Source organism: Leopardus geoffroyi, chromosome D4, assembly GCF_018350155.1.
Source record: "Leopardus geoffroyi isolate Oge1 chromosome D4, O.geoffroyi_Oge1_pat1.0, whole genome shotgun sequence".
Taxonomy (NCBI): Eukaryota; Metazoa; Chordata; class Mammalia; order Carnivora; family Felidae; genus Leopardus; species Leopardus geoffroyi.
The window spans coordinates 94,035,658-94,049,153 of record NC_059342.1 but is presented as its reverse complement, the minus strand read 5'-3'; the positions used below and the strand labels follow the sequence as shown (position 1 = coordinate 94,049,153).

General features: G+C 54.0%; 1 protein-coding gene across 2 annotated transcripts; it reads left to right on the top strand.

Moving 5' to 3' along the window:
• The first annotated feature begins 3,896 nt into the window (after positions 1 to 3,896).
• ZMYND19 (zinc finger MYND-type containing 19) lies at positions 3,897 to 11,848 on the top strand. Of its 2 annotated transcripts, XM_045468905.1 has the most exons (6): positions 3,905 to 4,161; positions 5,258 to 5,317; positions 6,833 to 6,939; positions 7,538 to 7,678; positions 10,861 to 11,041; positions 11,259 to 11,848. In XM_045468905.1, the coding sequence occupies exons 1-6, from the start codon at positions 4,111 to 4,113 to the stop codon at positions 11,400 to 11,402; spliced, it is 684 nt and encodes a 227-aa protein (XP_045324861.1). In that variant the 5' UTR covers positions 3,905 to 4,110; the 3' UTR covers positions 11,403 to 11,848. The 2 variants fall into 2 exon arrangements, with proteins under 2 accessions (XP_045324862.1, XP_045324861.1); XM_045468906.1 differs by lacking the exon at positions 10,861 to 11,041 and having other exon boundaries at positions 3,897 to 4,161.
• The last annotated feature ends 1,648 nt before the right edge of the window (positions 11,849 to 13,496 follow it).

Genomic DNA, 13,496 nt, shown 5'->3' with positions numbered 1-13,496 from the left:
TTCCACAGCACCTGACTCAGCCCGCAGGAGAGAACAGCCTTCTTAAAGACATTTGCAGTATAGCTTTTGTTTAGTAAAGTGAGTTACAATTTTGATATATAGAAATCCAGTTGTGTGTGTGTGTGTGTGTGTGTGTGTGTGTGTGTTTAAGGGTTGAAATAACAGAGTTTGAAATAAAAGGTGTCTGGGCCCCTGCTTTCTACAGGCAGGAAGCAGACTAACGAAGACACTCAGCTGCAAACACAGGCCGTTTCCTATGGAAAAGGGGGTCACTGCAAGTGCATGGCCCAGTGCCCGGAGGGAGGAACTGAGAACACTCAAAACAGTAACTGAAGGAACCATTTGCAGGGCGCAGACAAGCCCTGATCAAGGAATATTGTGACAGGTGTTAGCTGGGTTCCAAAATTGCTGTGGACCAGTGACTAGGGGTACACTCCCCCTTTTTGAACAGGGGGTCTGTTCACTTAAACTGTGCTTCACCACTGAATGTTGGGTATTGGGGGGCAGATAACATGCCTTGGAGCAAAAGGCACATCCAATGGCACATCCAATGTGCCTCATCCATCTGGCCCTGTTGCGTATCGCAATATACTGGACTCCAAGCCTAATGCCTTGATGAGATGGTGATTCTGGGGTCACTTGGGAGGCACACTCTCAAAAGGGAGGAGTATGAATCATTGGAGGCCAAAGGGTGGGCTGGGACAGACTGTTCCACTAGTCCCCCCCCCCCCCCCGCCCACGGTGAACCATACTTGTGGACAGCCCTCCTACACTCATTTGGGCTTGCCCTCATGACTTGCTTTGGTCAGTGGGATACTAGCAAGGGTGATTCAAACAGACACCAAATAAATGTTTGTACGATGAGACTTATCACTTAGAGCACAGCCTCCATGTTAGAAGGAAGTCCAGCTATCATGCTTGGCCATGTGGGGAACCCTGAATAATGAGTCATCACACAAAGGTAAGTCACCCAGAGAAGAAATTCCAGGGAATTTCTGATCCATTGCAACCAAAGGAGGGACTGAGCTGACACCATGTGGAATAGAAGACCACAAGCATAGAATTGCAAGGAATAATAAATCGTTGTTGTTGTTTTTTTAAGTTTATTGAGAGAGAGAGAGAGAAAGGGAGGGGCAGAGAGAGAGAATCCTGAGCAGGCTCTGCTTTGTCAGCGCAGAGCCTGATGTGGGGCTCCAACCCATGAACCGTGAGATCATGACCTGAGCCAAAATCAAGTCAGATGCTTAACCTAATCAGCCACCCAGGCATCCCTGAATCAATGTTGCTTCAAGCCACTAGATTTTGGAGTGGTTAGTTAGTTGCACATCGGTAGATAACAAAAACATACAAACATCATCCACAGTCACAGCCCTCCCTTGTGATCTCAGGTCCACACATCTCTGGCTACCACCTCCTGTCCTGCTAGCCCACTCTCTCTAGTGCTACAATTCCTGCAATCCTTTGGACCCCACCGGAACTCCAACCCACTGGCCCCGCCCCCTCTGGTATCCTCTCCTTTCCTCATTCAGCTCTGATGCCATGGGTTAGCATCGTGTCACTCTTTCAGAACCCCACCCCTGCCCCCACCCAGCACAACCAGAGTCTTGGCTAAATCCTGCCCTTCTCTTTCTCTGCACCAGCTGAAATAGGCTGAGAAAAACACAGTCACACTGTGTGGCCCCCTACTGCATTTTCCTATTTTTCTAGCCAGTTACATTATTCCTGGACCTCTCTCCCCGGACTCCCAACATTTGTTCCCCTTTCCTCATTTTGAACTGATGACTTTGTTTTCTACTTATTTGAGAAAGTAGAAAGTTCTCATCAGCAGAGAACTCCCTTAAACTCCTGCCTCCACACCCACTTGCCCTTCAGAACCTTTACATGAGACTCTCCATACTGAGCTAAGCTGCCACACCTAATCTCCCAGCCCTCCTCTTGCCAGTGATTCTCCTCTATGGGATCTTTCCTGTTGGTGAGCAAACATCTATATCCCCTCCCAGAGTAAAACCATCTCTCGACTTCCGTTCTCTTTCCAGTTTTGGCCCCATTTCTCTGCTCCTGTTTTTAGCAAAAATACCTCAGAAGAGGTATGTCTTGGGCACCTGGGTAGCTCAGTCGGTTAAGCGTCTGACTTCAACTCAGGTCATGAGAATGTGGGGTTGCTACTGCAGCATAACCAGGGCTCCCCTGACTGCTACAGACCACTGGATCCATGTACCGAAACACTCTATCTCTTGTATTCACTCGCTACTTGTATTCACTTGCTAAACAGCCTTCCTGTTTCCAATCCGCCCCCCACGCCCAATCAACAGCTTGATTCATTGGAAAGCTATTCCTCTATTCAAATCCTCCGATGGACTCACTTTCCTAATTTTTAAAAAAATGTTTATTTTCGAGACAGAGAGGGACAGAGCATGAGCAGGGGAGGGGCAGAGAGAGAGGGAGACACAGAATCCGGAAGCAGGCTCCAGGCTCTGAGCTGTCAGCACAGAGCCTGACGCGGGGCTCAAACTCACAAACCGTGAGATCATGACCTGAGCTGAAGTCGGACGCTTAACCGACTGAACCACCTAGGTGCCACTGGCCTCACTTTTCTAAGTCTAAAAGTTAAAGTCCTTATGAGTCTATTTGACCCCCCCTCTGGCCCCTCACCTCTCTGACCTTGACCCCTGTTTCTGTCAGGCACTCCTGTCTGGTCACAATGGACACCCCCACTTTTTCAAACATACCAGATGTTCCCAGCTCAGGGACTTTGCACTGGCTCTTCCTCCAAATGCCCACATGGCCCTCTCTCCTTACACCGTTCAAATTGACTTCTCAATGGGGCTTCCCCTGCCCACCACCTTCCCTAGACCCCCAACTGCCTAATGCTGATCTACTTGTTTCCCCCACAGTGTTTATCATTTTCTAATGTGGCACATAACTCATCACGAGCCTTTTCTGCCGCCGTCACTGAAATATGACCAGGGGTTTCTGGTTTTTGTTTTGTGCACTGGTGTAATTTCGGGGGGGGGGGGGGAGGAAGGTGAAAGCCCAGCTAGAGTGGTTGCCAGGAGACAAGGGTGGTAGCCCCCAACGTCCTCAGGAAGGAGCTGAACCAAGCTGGTGAGCGGCTGGCACATTACCCCACCCTAGTTAACAGCTTGAGACCCAAGGAAGGTTGGTGTAGCCTGAGGATGGGCTGTGTGGGCACCACGGGCCACCGTGGTCCTCAGCTGGGCCCCTGTGAGGAGGAGGTGGTGAGTGGCCAGGGAGGAAGGAAGGCGGTCAGGTGCGCCACCAGCTAACAGCATTCTGGGCTGGGCTCGGGTGTCTCCCCAGCCCCTACTCCGCAGCGGCACCCGTGCCTCCTGCCCGCTGTCCTGAGCACGGGGGACCGTTTTGGGGGAGCCGCAGCGAGCACGGCAGAAACCTCAACCTGCAGGCCCTCCGACGGCCCCGGGGCGTGGAGCCAAGCCGCCCTCCGCAAGGGGGTTGCGCGCGGAGTCGAAAGACCGGCGCCGGGTCAGGCGTGGGGGGATGCAAGGCCGGGCGCGGGACCGGTGGCCGCCGGGCTAGTCGTGGAGTCAGGGGCCGGGCGCAGGACCCGGCGCTGGGTCCGAGCAGCGAGCGGGGAGCCGGCAGCAAGCAGCCTGATCGCGGCGTCCTTCACAAAGCTTCCCGCGAAACTGACGTCGCGCGGGGAGGCCGCGCAGGCGCCGCCCCCGGCCGCGCCCCTCCCCCGCGCTACCTCTGCTCCTCAATGCGCCGGCGCACTCGCTTTCCTCCCGTTGGCCACGGCGCGGCGGCGCGCGGCGGCTAGCGCAGTGCGCGCCCCGCGATTGGCGGGACGGCGGCGGGCGGGGGGTGTGTCTGCGCCGCGCCCCGCCTCCAGCTCCGCTCGCGGTGGTGCGCGCGGCGGCGGTGGCGGCGGCGGCGGCGGCGCGTGGCAGGTCCGGCGGGCGCCAGGCGGAGGCGGCCCGAGTCCGGCCCAGCCTCGTCCCGCCTGGCCCGACCCCGGCCCGCCGACCCGGCCCACCCGGCGCGCCGCGGCGCCGCCCCGGCCCGGCCCCGGCCCCGGCCCGGCGTCTCCTGAGGGAGCGGCGCCGCCGGCCGAGCGCAGGCCCGGCCATGACCGACTTCAAATTGGGCATCGTGCGGCTCGGCCGGGTGGCCGGGAAGGTGAGCGGCTCGGGAACCGGTGCGCGGGGCCGGCGGATCGGGGCGCTGGGCCGGGGGCGCGGGGTCTGGGGGCTGCGGGGCCTGGCGGGCGGGCTGGCGGCGTGTCCCCGCGGGGCAGGAGGGGGCTGGTGGCCGCGGGCAGCGCAGCGCCCTTCCGAGGCGGCCCGCTCGCTCGGTGGCAAGACGGTCTGGGTCTCGGTGCCTGCCGGTCCGTGGTGGAGCTTCGCGCAGGTTTTCACGCTGCCGGCGGTGGCCGTGTCTGGACCAGCCTCAGTGGGCCTCCCAGAGCAGGGCCTCCCTCTGCTTCTCTCCCTTACCTGGCCCCGCCCTCCGCGTGTTCGAGGCTGGGGCTTCCTGGCACCTGTGGGCATTGAGGCTTGGCTGTTTCCAGGAGCCGGCCGGCCGTGCAGCTGCACCAGCCACGGACCTTACCCGGGATGGGAACCCTGTTCCCATCACCAGCGGCGGAAGCTTCTGGTGGGAGAGAGGAGCAGAGGCAGTCAGATGAAGGTAAAACCGACTTAGATCCTAGAAAAAGGCTTTCCAAGCAAGAGTGAGACTAGTCCGTTTGGGGGACTGTTTCTTGCCTTTCCTGCAGGAGCGATGTGGCTTTTTACCTAAGGGAAGGGTGGGCTCCCCGTCAGCTCCCAGACCATTTCCAACTCAGTGACTGGTTGCGTTAATATCATCTCTTAAAACTTTCATTTGGAACATTTCAGACAGAAAGTTAAAAAACAGTTTAGTGAGCACCTGTGTAACGACCACCCATCTTAAGTAAACATTAATTGAAATTTTCTGGATGTTCTGCTTCAAACCCGGTCCTTTCCTGTATTCTGAGGAAGCCCCTGTCTCGGGTTAGGTCTGTTGACCCGTTAAAACAGCTTAGAGGTTAGCCAGTTCAGTGGCATGTAGGAATGAAGCCTGATACCTGCTCCTCTGGTAGCCTTGAGTGGGTCATAACCACCTGCCGTTCTGGGTAGGCTGCCTATGCCCCTCATCTGCAGGCCTCATTTAGCTTGAAGGAGCTGTTGCTGCCTGTTACTAATACTTTATCGAGACCCTGAATGTAATGTTTTGAAACATGGTTGATTTCCAGACCAAGTACACACTGATAGATGAGCAAGATATCCCACTGGTGGAGGGCTACTCCTTTGAGGTAAGGATGGCTATTCCTTTGCTCCCCTACTTTCAGTCACTGCCTGGGAGGGTCATGAGGGATGGGTTTTATCCTCTGTGAGGGCAGCCTGGCTTTTGCTGCCCAGTGGAACCCCTACCACCTCTGTGATACTGGTCTTCCCCCCACTTCTACTCCGGTTGCTGGCTCTTCCTGAAAACACATCGAATTGTGTCATGCTTGTGATTGAATGTTCAATTGGACAAGCCTTGGGTCCTTATGAGGCTGTGCAGTGCCACCCCACCTTTCCTCTGGCCTTGGCCCCACTGTCCCTCTCCCTGAGCTCCCTTGCCTTCCGCAGTTCTCCACTGGATGAGCCAGTCCTCACCTACCAGCTCCTCCCCGTCAGAATTCCTCCAGGAGTCTGTGGACCCACTACACTTTTATTCCAGCCTTTCGTGCTTTTACAGCACAGATGACCGTTGGACAACATGGCTTTGAACCGCACAGGTTAACTTATACACGGGCCCTTTCTTTGATAAACATAGTCCAGTACCGTAAATGTATTTTTTTCCTCGTGACGTTCTTATTTAGTTTTTTGAATGTTTACTTTTCATTTTTGAGAGAGGGAGCATGGGCACCAGTATGAGTGGGGGAGGGACAGAGAGAGGGAGACAGAGGATCTGAAGCAGGCTCTGCACTGACCGCAGCAAGCGTGATGAGGGGCTTGATCTCACGAACCTCAAGACCATGACCTGAGCCAAAGTCAGACGCTCAACTGACTGAACCACCCAGGCGCCCCTCCCTAAGACTTTCTTGAAAACGTGTTCTTCTTTCTAACTTTACTTTATTGTAAGAATATAGCATATAACACATGTAACATACAAAAATATTTGATAGTTGTCTGTTATTGTTAAGGTTTCTGGTCAGCAGCAGGCTATTAGTAGTTAAGTATTGAGAAGTTAAAAGTTACACGTGGATTTTCAGCTGTGTGGGGCTTACCTCAAGGATGAACTGTAGTTACTTGTCCGAGGCTTTGTTTTTCTTACTGAATTGTGGGCTTTTTCTAAAAGTGGGAAAATTTATTTCTCTGTGTTCACAGTGTTTTACAGGGTGGTTTGTAAGTGAGTTATTGCTGGGATACAGGGCTGATTTCTCACATCTGGAAGTCTCTGCAGAGCTCTGGGTCCCAGAAACAGGCCCCATATATGTATCCTGGTTTGTTTGTTTCGCTTAATTTTTCCTTCTTTTATTTTTTCTTTTTAATTTTTTGTAACGTTTGTTTTTGAAAGAGAGAGAGAAACAGTGCATGAGCGGGGGAGGGGCAGAGAGAGAAGGAGACACAGAATCCAAAGCAGGCTCCAGGCTCTGAGCTGTCAGCACAGAGCCCGACGCGGGGCCTGAACCCATGAACCGTGAGATCATAACCTGAGCCAAAGTCGGATGCTTAACCGACTAAGCCACCCAGGCGCCCCTTTCACTTAATTTCTGTAAGAGGGATTTCCAATGTAGCTAAGAATCAGAAACTTAACAGACCTTTTCTTTGCTCCTTCTCAGGCCCGGATGGAAGTAGATGCAGATGGAAATGGTGCTAAGATATTTGCATATGCCTTTGACAAAAACCGGGGAAGAGGGTCAGGAAGGCTCCTTCACGAGCTGCTGTGGTAGGTGTCTTCAAACTGCTTATTTTCTATTTGGGTACCGCATGAGCCCTGATGCGCACATAGAGCCTGCAGAGACACCTGCCCTCATTGACAGAAGGTGCTTTCCCTGAGTCGTGCTCCCGCACCCTCTTAGTTACCTTTGGGTCATTGCCATTAACTCAGAGGAATGGCTCATTCGCATATTGTATCACTAATAGAGCAGCCTAAAAGCGCATTTTTTGCTCGTACTTGCTCCAGACACAGCCTCCTCTGGGGTAGGGTGGGGTCTGCTCCCTCCACTGGGCTCTCGCTGAGCCTGTCGGTGGGATGTGAGGAAAGGACTGCCTCTCCTTGGTGTGCATGGTGTAGTTCCACAGCGCCTGGGACTACTCTGATGAGGAAGTCTCTAGATTGTGTTTGATGGTTGGGGTTCTGTCAAGGGGCTGGACTGTCAACACGGTCTATCTTGTTTGGCCATGGACCGACACACTTAGATTCCTCTCGACACCCTTGTTCCTAATTGTCCCATCAGCGTGATGAGGGGCCAGTTCAGATCGTAGGGCAGAAGTATTTGGGAAGGCCAGAGGAGGCTGATTGAGGGAGACGCCTTGTTTTCCAGGGAGCGGCACAGGGGAGGCATTGCTCCTGGGTTTCAGGTGGTACACCTCAATGCTGTGACTGTAGACAATCGCCTGGACAACCTGCAGCTGGTGCCATGGGGCTGGCGGCCCAAAGCCGAAGAGACATCCAGCAAACAAAGGTGGGGCTTCTCGGGGCTGGGGGAGCCGGCAGAGGTGCCTCATGGAAGGTCCTCCTTCAGGCTCTTGTTACTAAGAGGGGCCCGCGTCTCCACTCTGATCTGATGCTTCTGTGGGAGTGGAGACCTTGGTTATTTTCCCTCAAAGTTTTCCCTCCTTGTTTTCTTCACGGGGTTGAGATACCATTTTTTTAAATGTTTGTTTGTTTTTGAGAGAGAGAGAGAGAGAGAGAGACATAGCACAAGTAGGGTAAGGGGCAGAGAAGGAAGTAGACACGGAATCCTGTGAGCTGTCAGCACAGAGCCTGATGTGGGGCTCGAACTCACAAACCGTGAGATCATGACCTGAGCTAAAGTTGGACACTCAATTGAATGAGCCACTCAGGCGCCCCTTCTAATGATTGGCTCTAGTGGGGAGAAGAGCTGTCTGGGCTGGATGCCTGCTCACAGGCAGGACTTCTCCTTTGTGTCTCTGAGAAAACTTGGACATCTTTATCTGGCCTCCTGTACACACACGTGCATCTTTCTGTCATGCTCTTTGGCTAAACACCTAAGCAGTGGCTTAAAAGAAGCAAGAGAGTGTGGTTTGGGGGCTCTGCTGCTCAGTCTTTGCCTCTTCATGGTCCTGACAACAGTGCTGCTCAGGCTACTGCAGGTGTCCCCCTTGGGCGAGTAAGATGCTCTGAGGCAATTCCCATGGCCCCAAGAGCAATCTGGGTGTGAGCTTCATGGAGGCCTTGGGAAGAGCTGGGGAACCAGCAGAATGGAAGGTAGGAGCTGAAATTAGCCAGGGTGTTCCTGGCCACGTGTGAATTATCTATGGGCTCACTGGGGCTCTCTGGGGTTTGTGCATGTCCTTGGGCCTCTGGGAAGGCTCTTTCATCAAACAAAATGAATGTGAAGTTAGGGATTAGCAACAGAAGGGTACGGGCCGCTCAGCAGGCATATCAGTGTCTGTAGATTTCCCCCTGGGTTGTCCAACACGGATGCTCATCCAGTGTGGACACCGGGAGCGGCCCCGCCTCCCCCAACACCAGACAGGTTTCCTTCTGCTCACTGGAGACCTGGAAGGGGCTGCCCACCCCCTCACCCGCAGCGGATCTGCTCCTGCTATCAATCGTTACTTTAGGCCTCTGTGTGACTCATGGTTTGGCCAGCCTGTGGCTGAATGTTGTTACATTTCTTCATCTGAACACTCTTTATGATCATAAGATAACCACAGTTGAGAACACCTGTTTGGAAAAGGATCCATTCCATCATAGGCCACCCTGCCCAGTGGTCTCTGCTGGGTCGTGGCCTGCCTGCCCCGTTCTCCTCTAGGCCATTCCCATGAGGCCCAGGACAGGCTGTGTTCTGAGGTTCTGTCCTTTGTGTCATCCCAGGAACTAATCAAGTGGGACCATCCTTAGTTTGTCAGCTAGGGATTCAGACTCTCCCTCTACTTGTCGTGGGTCAGAGCCAGCCTGAGTGTGGCCTGAAATACCAGCTGGCCTGGGCATTATGTGGTCTGCACTCTGCAGGTCCTTGTGGTGGGAATCCCCCTCTTTGTGAAGCAGGGAACGTGGCGTCATGGCTTCTCACAGGCCTGCACCTCCTGCCCTGCTTTCCTTCAGTGTGGGGCCACAAAGGCGGCTCATCCAAGGAGGGGAAGGGCCTCTCTGTCAAGGTGTGTTTTCCTCCCTTTCTGCTTCTAAGAGCCGACTGGGATTGAAACTTGCCTGTGTCGTGTAGGACTTCATTGAAGGGCTCAGAAGGCAGCCAGCACCCTCCTACATCCTGATATGTCCCTTTTTTTTTTTTTTTTTCCTTTTAAAAAACCTTTCTTATTGTGGTAAAATACATACAACGTTTACTCTCTCAGCCATTTTTGAACGTTCAGTTTAGTAGCATCCAATACGTCCACTTAGTTGTGCAACCATCCCCACCATCCATCTCCAGAACTTCCCCATGAGACACTGATTCCCCCCCCCCCACCGCCCCCAACTTTCCCCCAGCCTCCACCTTCCTACTCTGTGTCTTTGGATCTGAAACTTCCAGGGCTTCCTGTGAGTGGATCCTACAGGATTTATCTTTTTGTGACAAACTTAGCACAGTGTCCTCAAGGTTCATCCGTGATGTAGCCTGTGTTGGGATTTCGTCTTTTTTTTAGTGTTTATTCATTTTTGAGAGACAGAACAGAGCGTGAGCTGGGGAGGGGCAGAGAGAGAGGGAGACAGAATCCAAAGCAGGCTCCAGGCTTCGAGCCCTCAGCACAGAGCCCGACGCGGGGCTTGAACTCACTGACCATGAGATCATGACCTGAGCCAAAGTCAGATGCTTAACCAACTGAGCCACCCAGGTGCCCAGGATTTCTGTCCTGGTGTCCTATGTGTTTTGGATAATATTACATTATGATTATGTATCACATCGTACCCATTTGTGCGTTGATGGAGCGTTTAGTTGTTTAGGTTAGGTTTGTTTACGTTTAGGTCTTTGATCCATTTTGAGATAATTTTCGTATATGGTATTAGGTAAAGGTGACCCTTCCCCTATTTAGCCCAGGTCCTCCAGGCCTGGCCCCACAGAGGGTGGTAGGTTGAAGGGGGTGCTAACCTGAGTACAGGTGGTGGCACCTTTGCAGCCCAGCAGCAGGGGGAGCTGCTGAGCGCCTTCACCGGCCCTGCCCAGCCTGCACTCCCCCTGGGGCCTGTTAGGGTGCCTCAGTTCTAGCAGCAGGTAGGATTCTTCAGTTGCAAGCTTCTGGTGTTTAGAAAGACTTAGAGCAGCTCACAGTATTGAAGGAGAGGTGGACCAGCAGGGGCAGAAGTAGGTGCCTCTGGGTCCATGAGCAGGGAGAACGACTGCCTGGCTTTGCACAGGTGGCCAGGTTTGGCCAGGTCCCTGTACTGAGGCCGCACACTCTTTGTGCCTGCTGTGTGCCCGTCAGTCCCAGGTTTTGGGAAATCTATGAGGGAGGCAGACATAGCCCTGCTTAAACATGCTAAATACTTGACATCCCATACAGGTAAGCCCTGCTGCATGGTGGGGGCAGGCCAAAGAAGAGTCAAGTTGTCCTAACAAAAACTGGGGCAGAGATAGGCTGAGCAGGAGAAACCAGCTATCTGTCTGCAGTCAGGTCGTTGTCATGTCCCTGTCTTGACCATGTCTGGCTGGAGTATACTGAAGCATATGCTTCTCCTTTTAAGGGAGCAAAGCTTATACTGGCTGGCGATTCAGCAGCTTCCCACAGACCCCATAGAAGAGCAGTTTCCTGTCCTGAACGTGACCCGGTACTATAACGCCAACGGGGACGTGGTGGAAGAGGAGGAGAATTCCTGCACCTACTACGAGTGCCATTACCCTCCCTGCACGATGATTGAGAAGCAGGTACAGGTGCTGCAGTGAGTGCCAGCTCCGGGTTGCTCCATCCCCCGCTGCCCCGGCCCCCGCGGGCCTCTCGCGCACCTCTCCACCGCAGCCGCTGTGCCTGCCGGCTTCAGTGTATGGGCTTGCCGGGTCCTTTCTGATCGCAGCGTAGTACCTGCCCCACAACCGATTCCCTGGTGTGACCGTGAAGCCATGGTTGTCCTGTGTGTTCTTTCAGCTCCGGGAGTTCAACATTTGCGGGCGTTGCCAGGTGGCCCGGTACTGCGGCTCCCAGTGCCAGCAGAAGGACTGGCCCGCCCACAAGAAGCACTGTCGAGAGAAGAAGCGCCCCTTCCAGCACGAGCTTGAGCCAGAGCGATGACCGGGCTTCCGGACCTACCTTGGGCGTAGCAGACACAGACTGGTGGTTGACCCAGAGGTGCTGAAGAAGCCAGCGAAGTGCTCCCACGGCAACTGCCGCAGAGGCCCCCTCGCCACGGGCACCTCGTGTGGGCACGGCGTTCCCCTCAGTGTTCATCTCCAAGCAGAGACAGCTGGGGAGGCTCCCACCAGGACGCTTCTCATTATTTATATGTTAATATGTTTGTAAACTCATGTACAGTTTTTTTGGGGGGAGGCAGTGGGAAGGTTAGAAATTACAAATAGAATCATTTGCTGTAATTCTTAACTGGCAAGCGGTTGGGCCACACATTTAAAAAGTCTAAACAGTGTCACGTAGTGGAAGCTCTTTCTGGGCAGCTGCCGTCCCGAGGAGCGCGGCCTGCATGGAGTCACATCCACAAGGCACAGTAAAGGGGTGGAATCATCGAGTGCCTCCGCCGTGCTCTGCTCTCCTTTTTGCCCTCTCTGCTATTGAAGTTTATTTCTAAGTGAATCAAGGTGCTGTGGGGGTGAGGGGTGGAGGTTGCCTTTATCTTTATTCCTAGGCTGAGAGAGAGGGGAGGCAGGCAGGGAGTGTGAGTGAGACCCGGGCCTGTTCTTGTCCTGGGGCAGGAGTTGCTGGGGGTGGTGAAGTAGGCGGACATGGAATGTTCTCGCCCTGGCAGGTCTCCCTTGATTTGTGTGCCGAGTGGCAAAGAGTTCAGTGGTGGAGGTCCTGCCTGGGAATTGGAGCAGCCAGGGTGAGTGAGCGCTGCTTTCCTGTCCACTCTGCTGGGCTCCCTCCCTCTCGTCAGGGAGCCACAGATGTCTGAAGGCTGGGCAGCATCTTGTATACCTTGCAGAGCCACCATGGGGCACCAAGCCAGGCTTTGTGTCTGGGATCTTGCTGGTCTCCAGATCCAGCCAGCCAACCTGCTAGGGGCTTTGCTTCCTGAGAGAATGAGGCTGGCCATCCCAACTCTTGAGTGTTTGTCCTGGGCTACCCCCTGCCCCACGTTGGTCCCAAGTGCTCCTACTTGCCCTTGTGCAGCTCTTCTGCCTTCTTCCGGTGTGTTCCATCTGTCCTGTGTGTCCTCATTGCTTTCCTTGACTGAGAATAGCCTCTTGGTGGCGTTGGTTTGTGACTTGAGTTTCCAGTAGGTTCTTTTGCAGTCTTTGGGAGTCCTGTTGGGCAGTAGGTCTTGGAGAGCAGGACTGAGCAATTGGGTAAAGGCAGAAAGCAGGGAGCAGAAGGGTTCAGGTCAACCCCAAGGGAGGTTCTCTGAAGGTGAGAGAACCCCGTCTGCACCATGTGTGTTTTCACTGAGTAGCTCCCGTTGGTCAGTGTGGGTGAGGTGCAGCATATTTTCTAGATGAGGAACATCTTTGCTGCATAGGTAAAGCCTGCTCTAGGTCCCTCCAAACCCTAGGCTGAGCAGCAATGGGGGCTCAGAAACCTTTTGTGGAGGGGGATATGTATGATCCTGAGAGATCATCAGTCCTACAGACAGCAGTTGGCTGGAGCCCTTGGGACATTCCCAGGGCTGGTGTAATTCCTTCTTCCAGAGGCCAGCTCTAGTCTGGACCGTTTGGGTGGGGGGAACCCAGGTATGTTGGCATGTTGGGGTTTGGGTGGTCTTCCAGGCACAAGGCCTTGAGTGTGCTCAGGCAGTGTGCTTTCAGACAAAAAGGCTCCTGGGAAGAGGAGGCGAAAGACCCCAGGCTGTGGTTTTTGCCTCTGTCCTTCATGACCCGGCACTTCAGCCTGTCTGCATTCCCTGACCAGCACACATTATCCTGAGGTCATTATCCTGGCTACTTGCCAGAAAATTACATTGAAATTGAAGTGCCCAGGGTCTCTCAGCAGACCTGTAGGACACCACGCTAGGTCCTGATACACGGTTGATGTCTTCCACGTCGCATGGCTCATCGGAATAGCGTTGGTCTGGGGATCGTGCAGCGTAGCTGCTTTGAGCGGGTGCTGCTGCTGGTAGCTGATCCCCGTCCAATTGGGCTGTGCCCCTGTACCGTGTGTTAGAGACCCCTCAAGTCTGTGCTGGTGAAGGGCTAGAGCTTAGAAGGTGGCTGTAAGGGT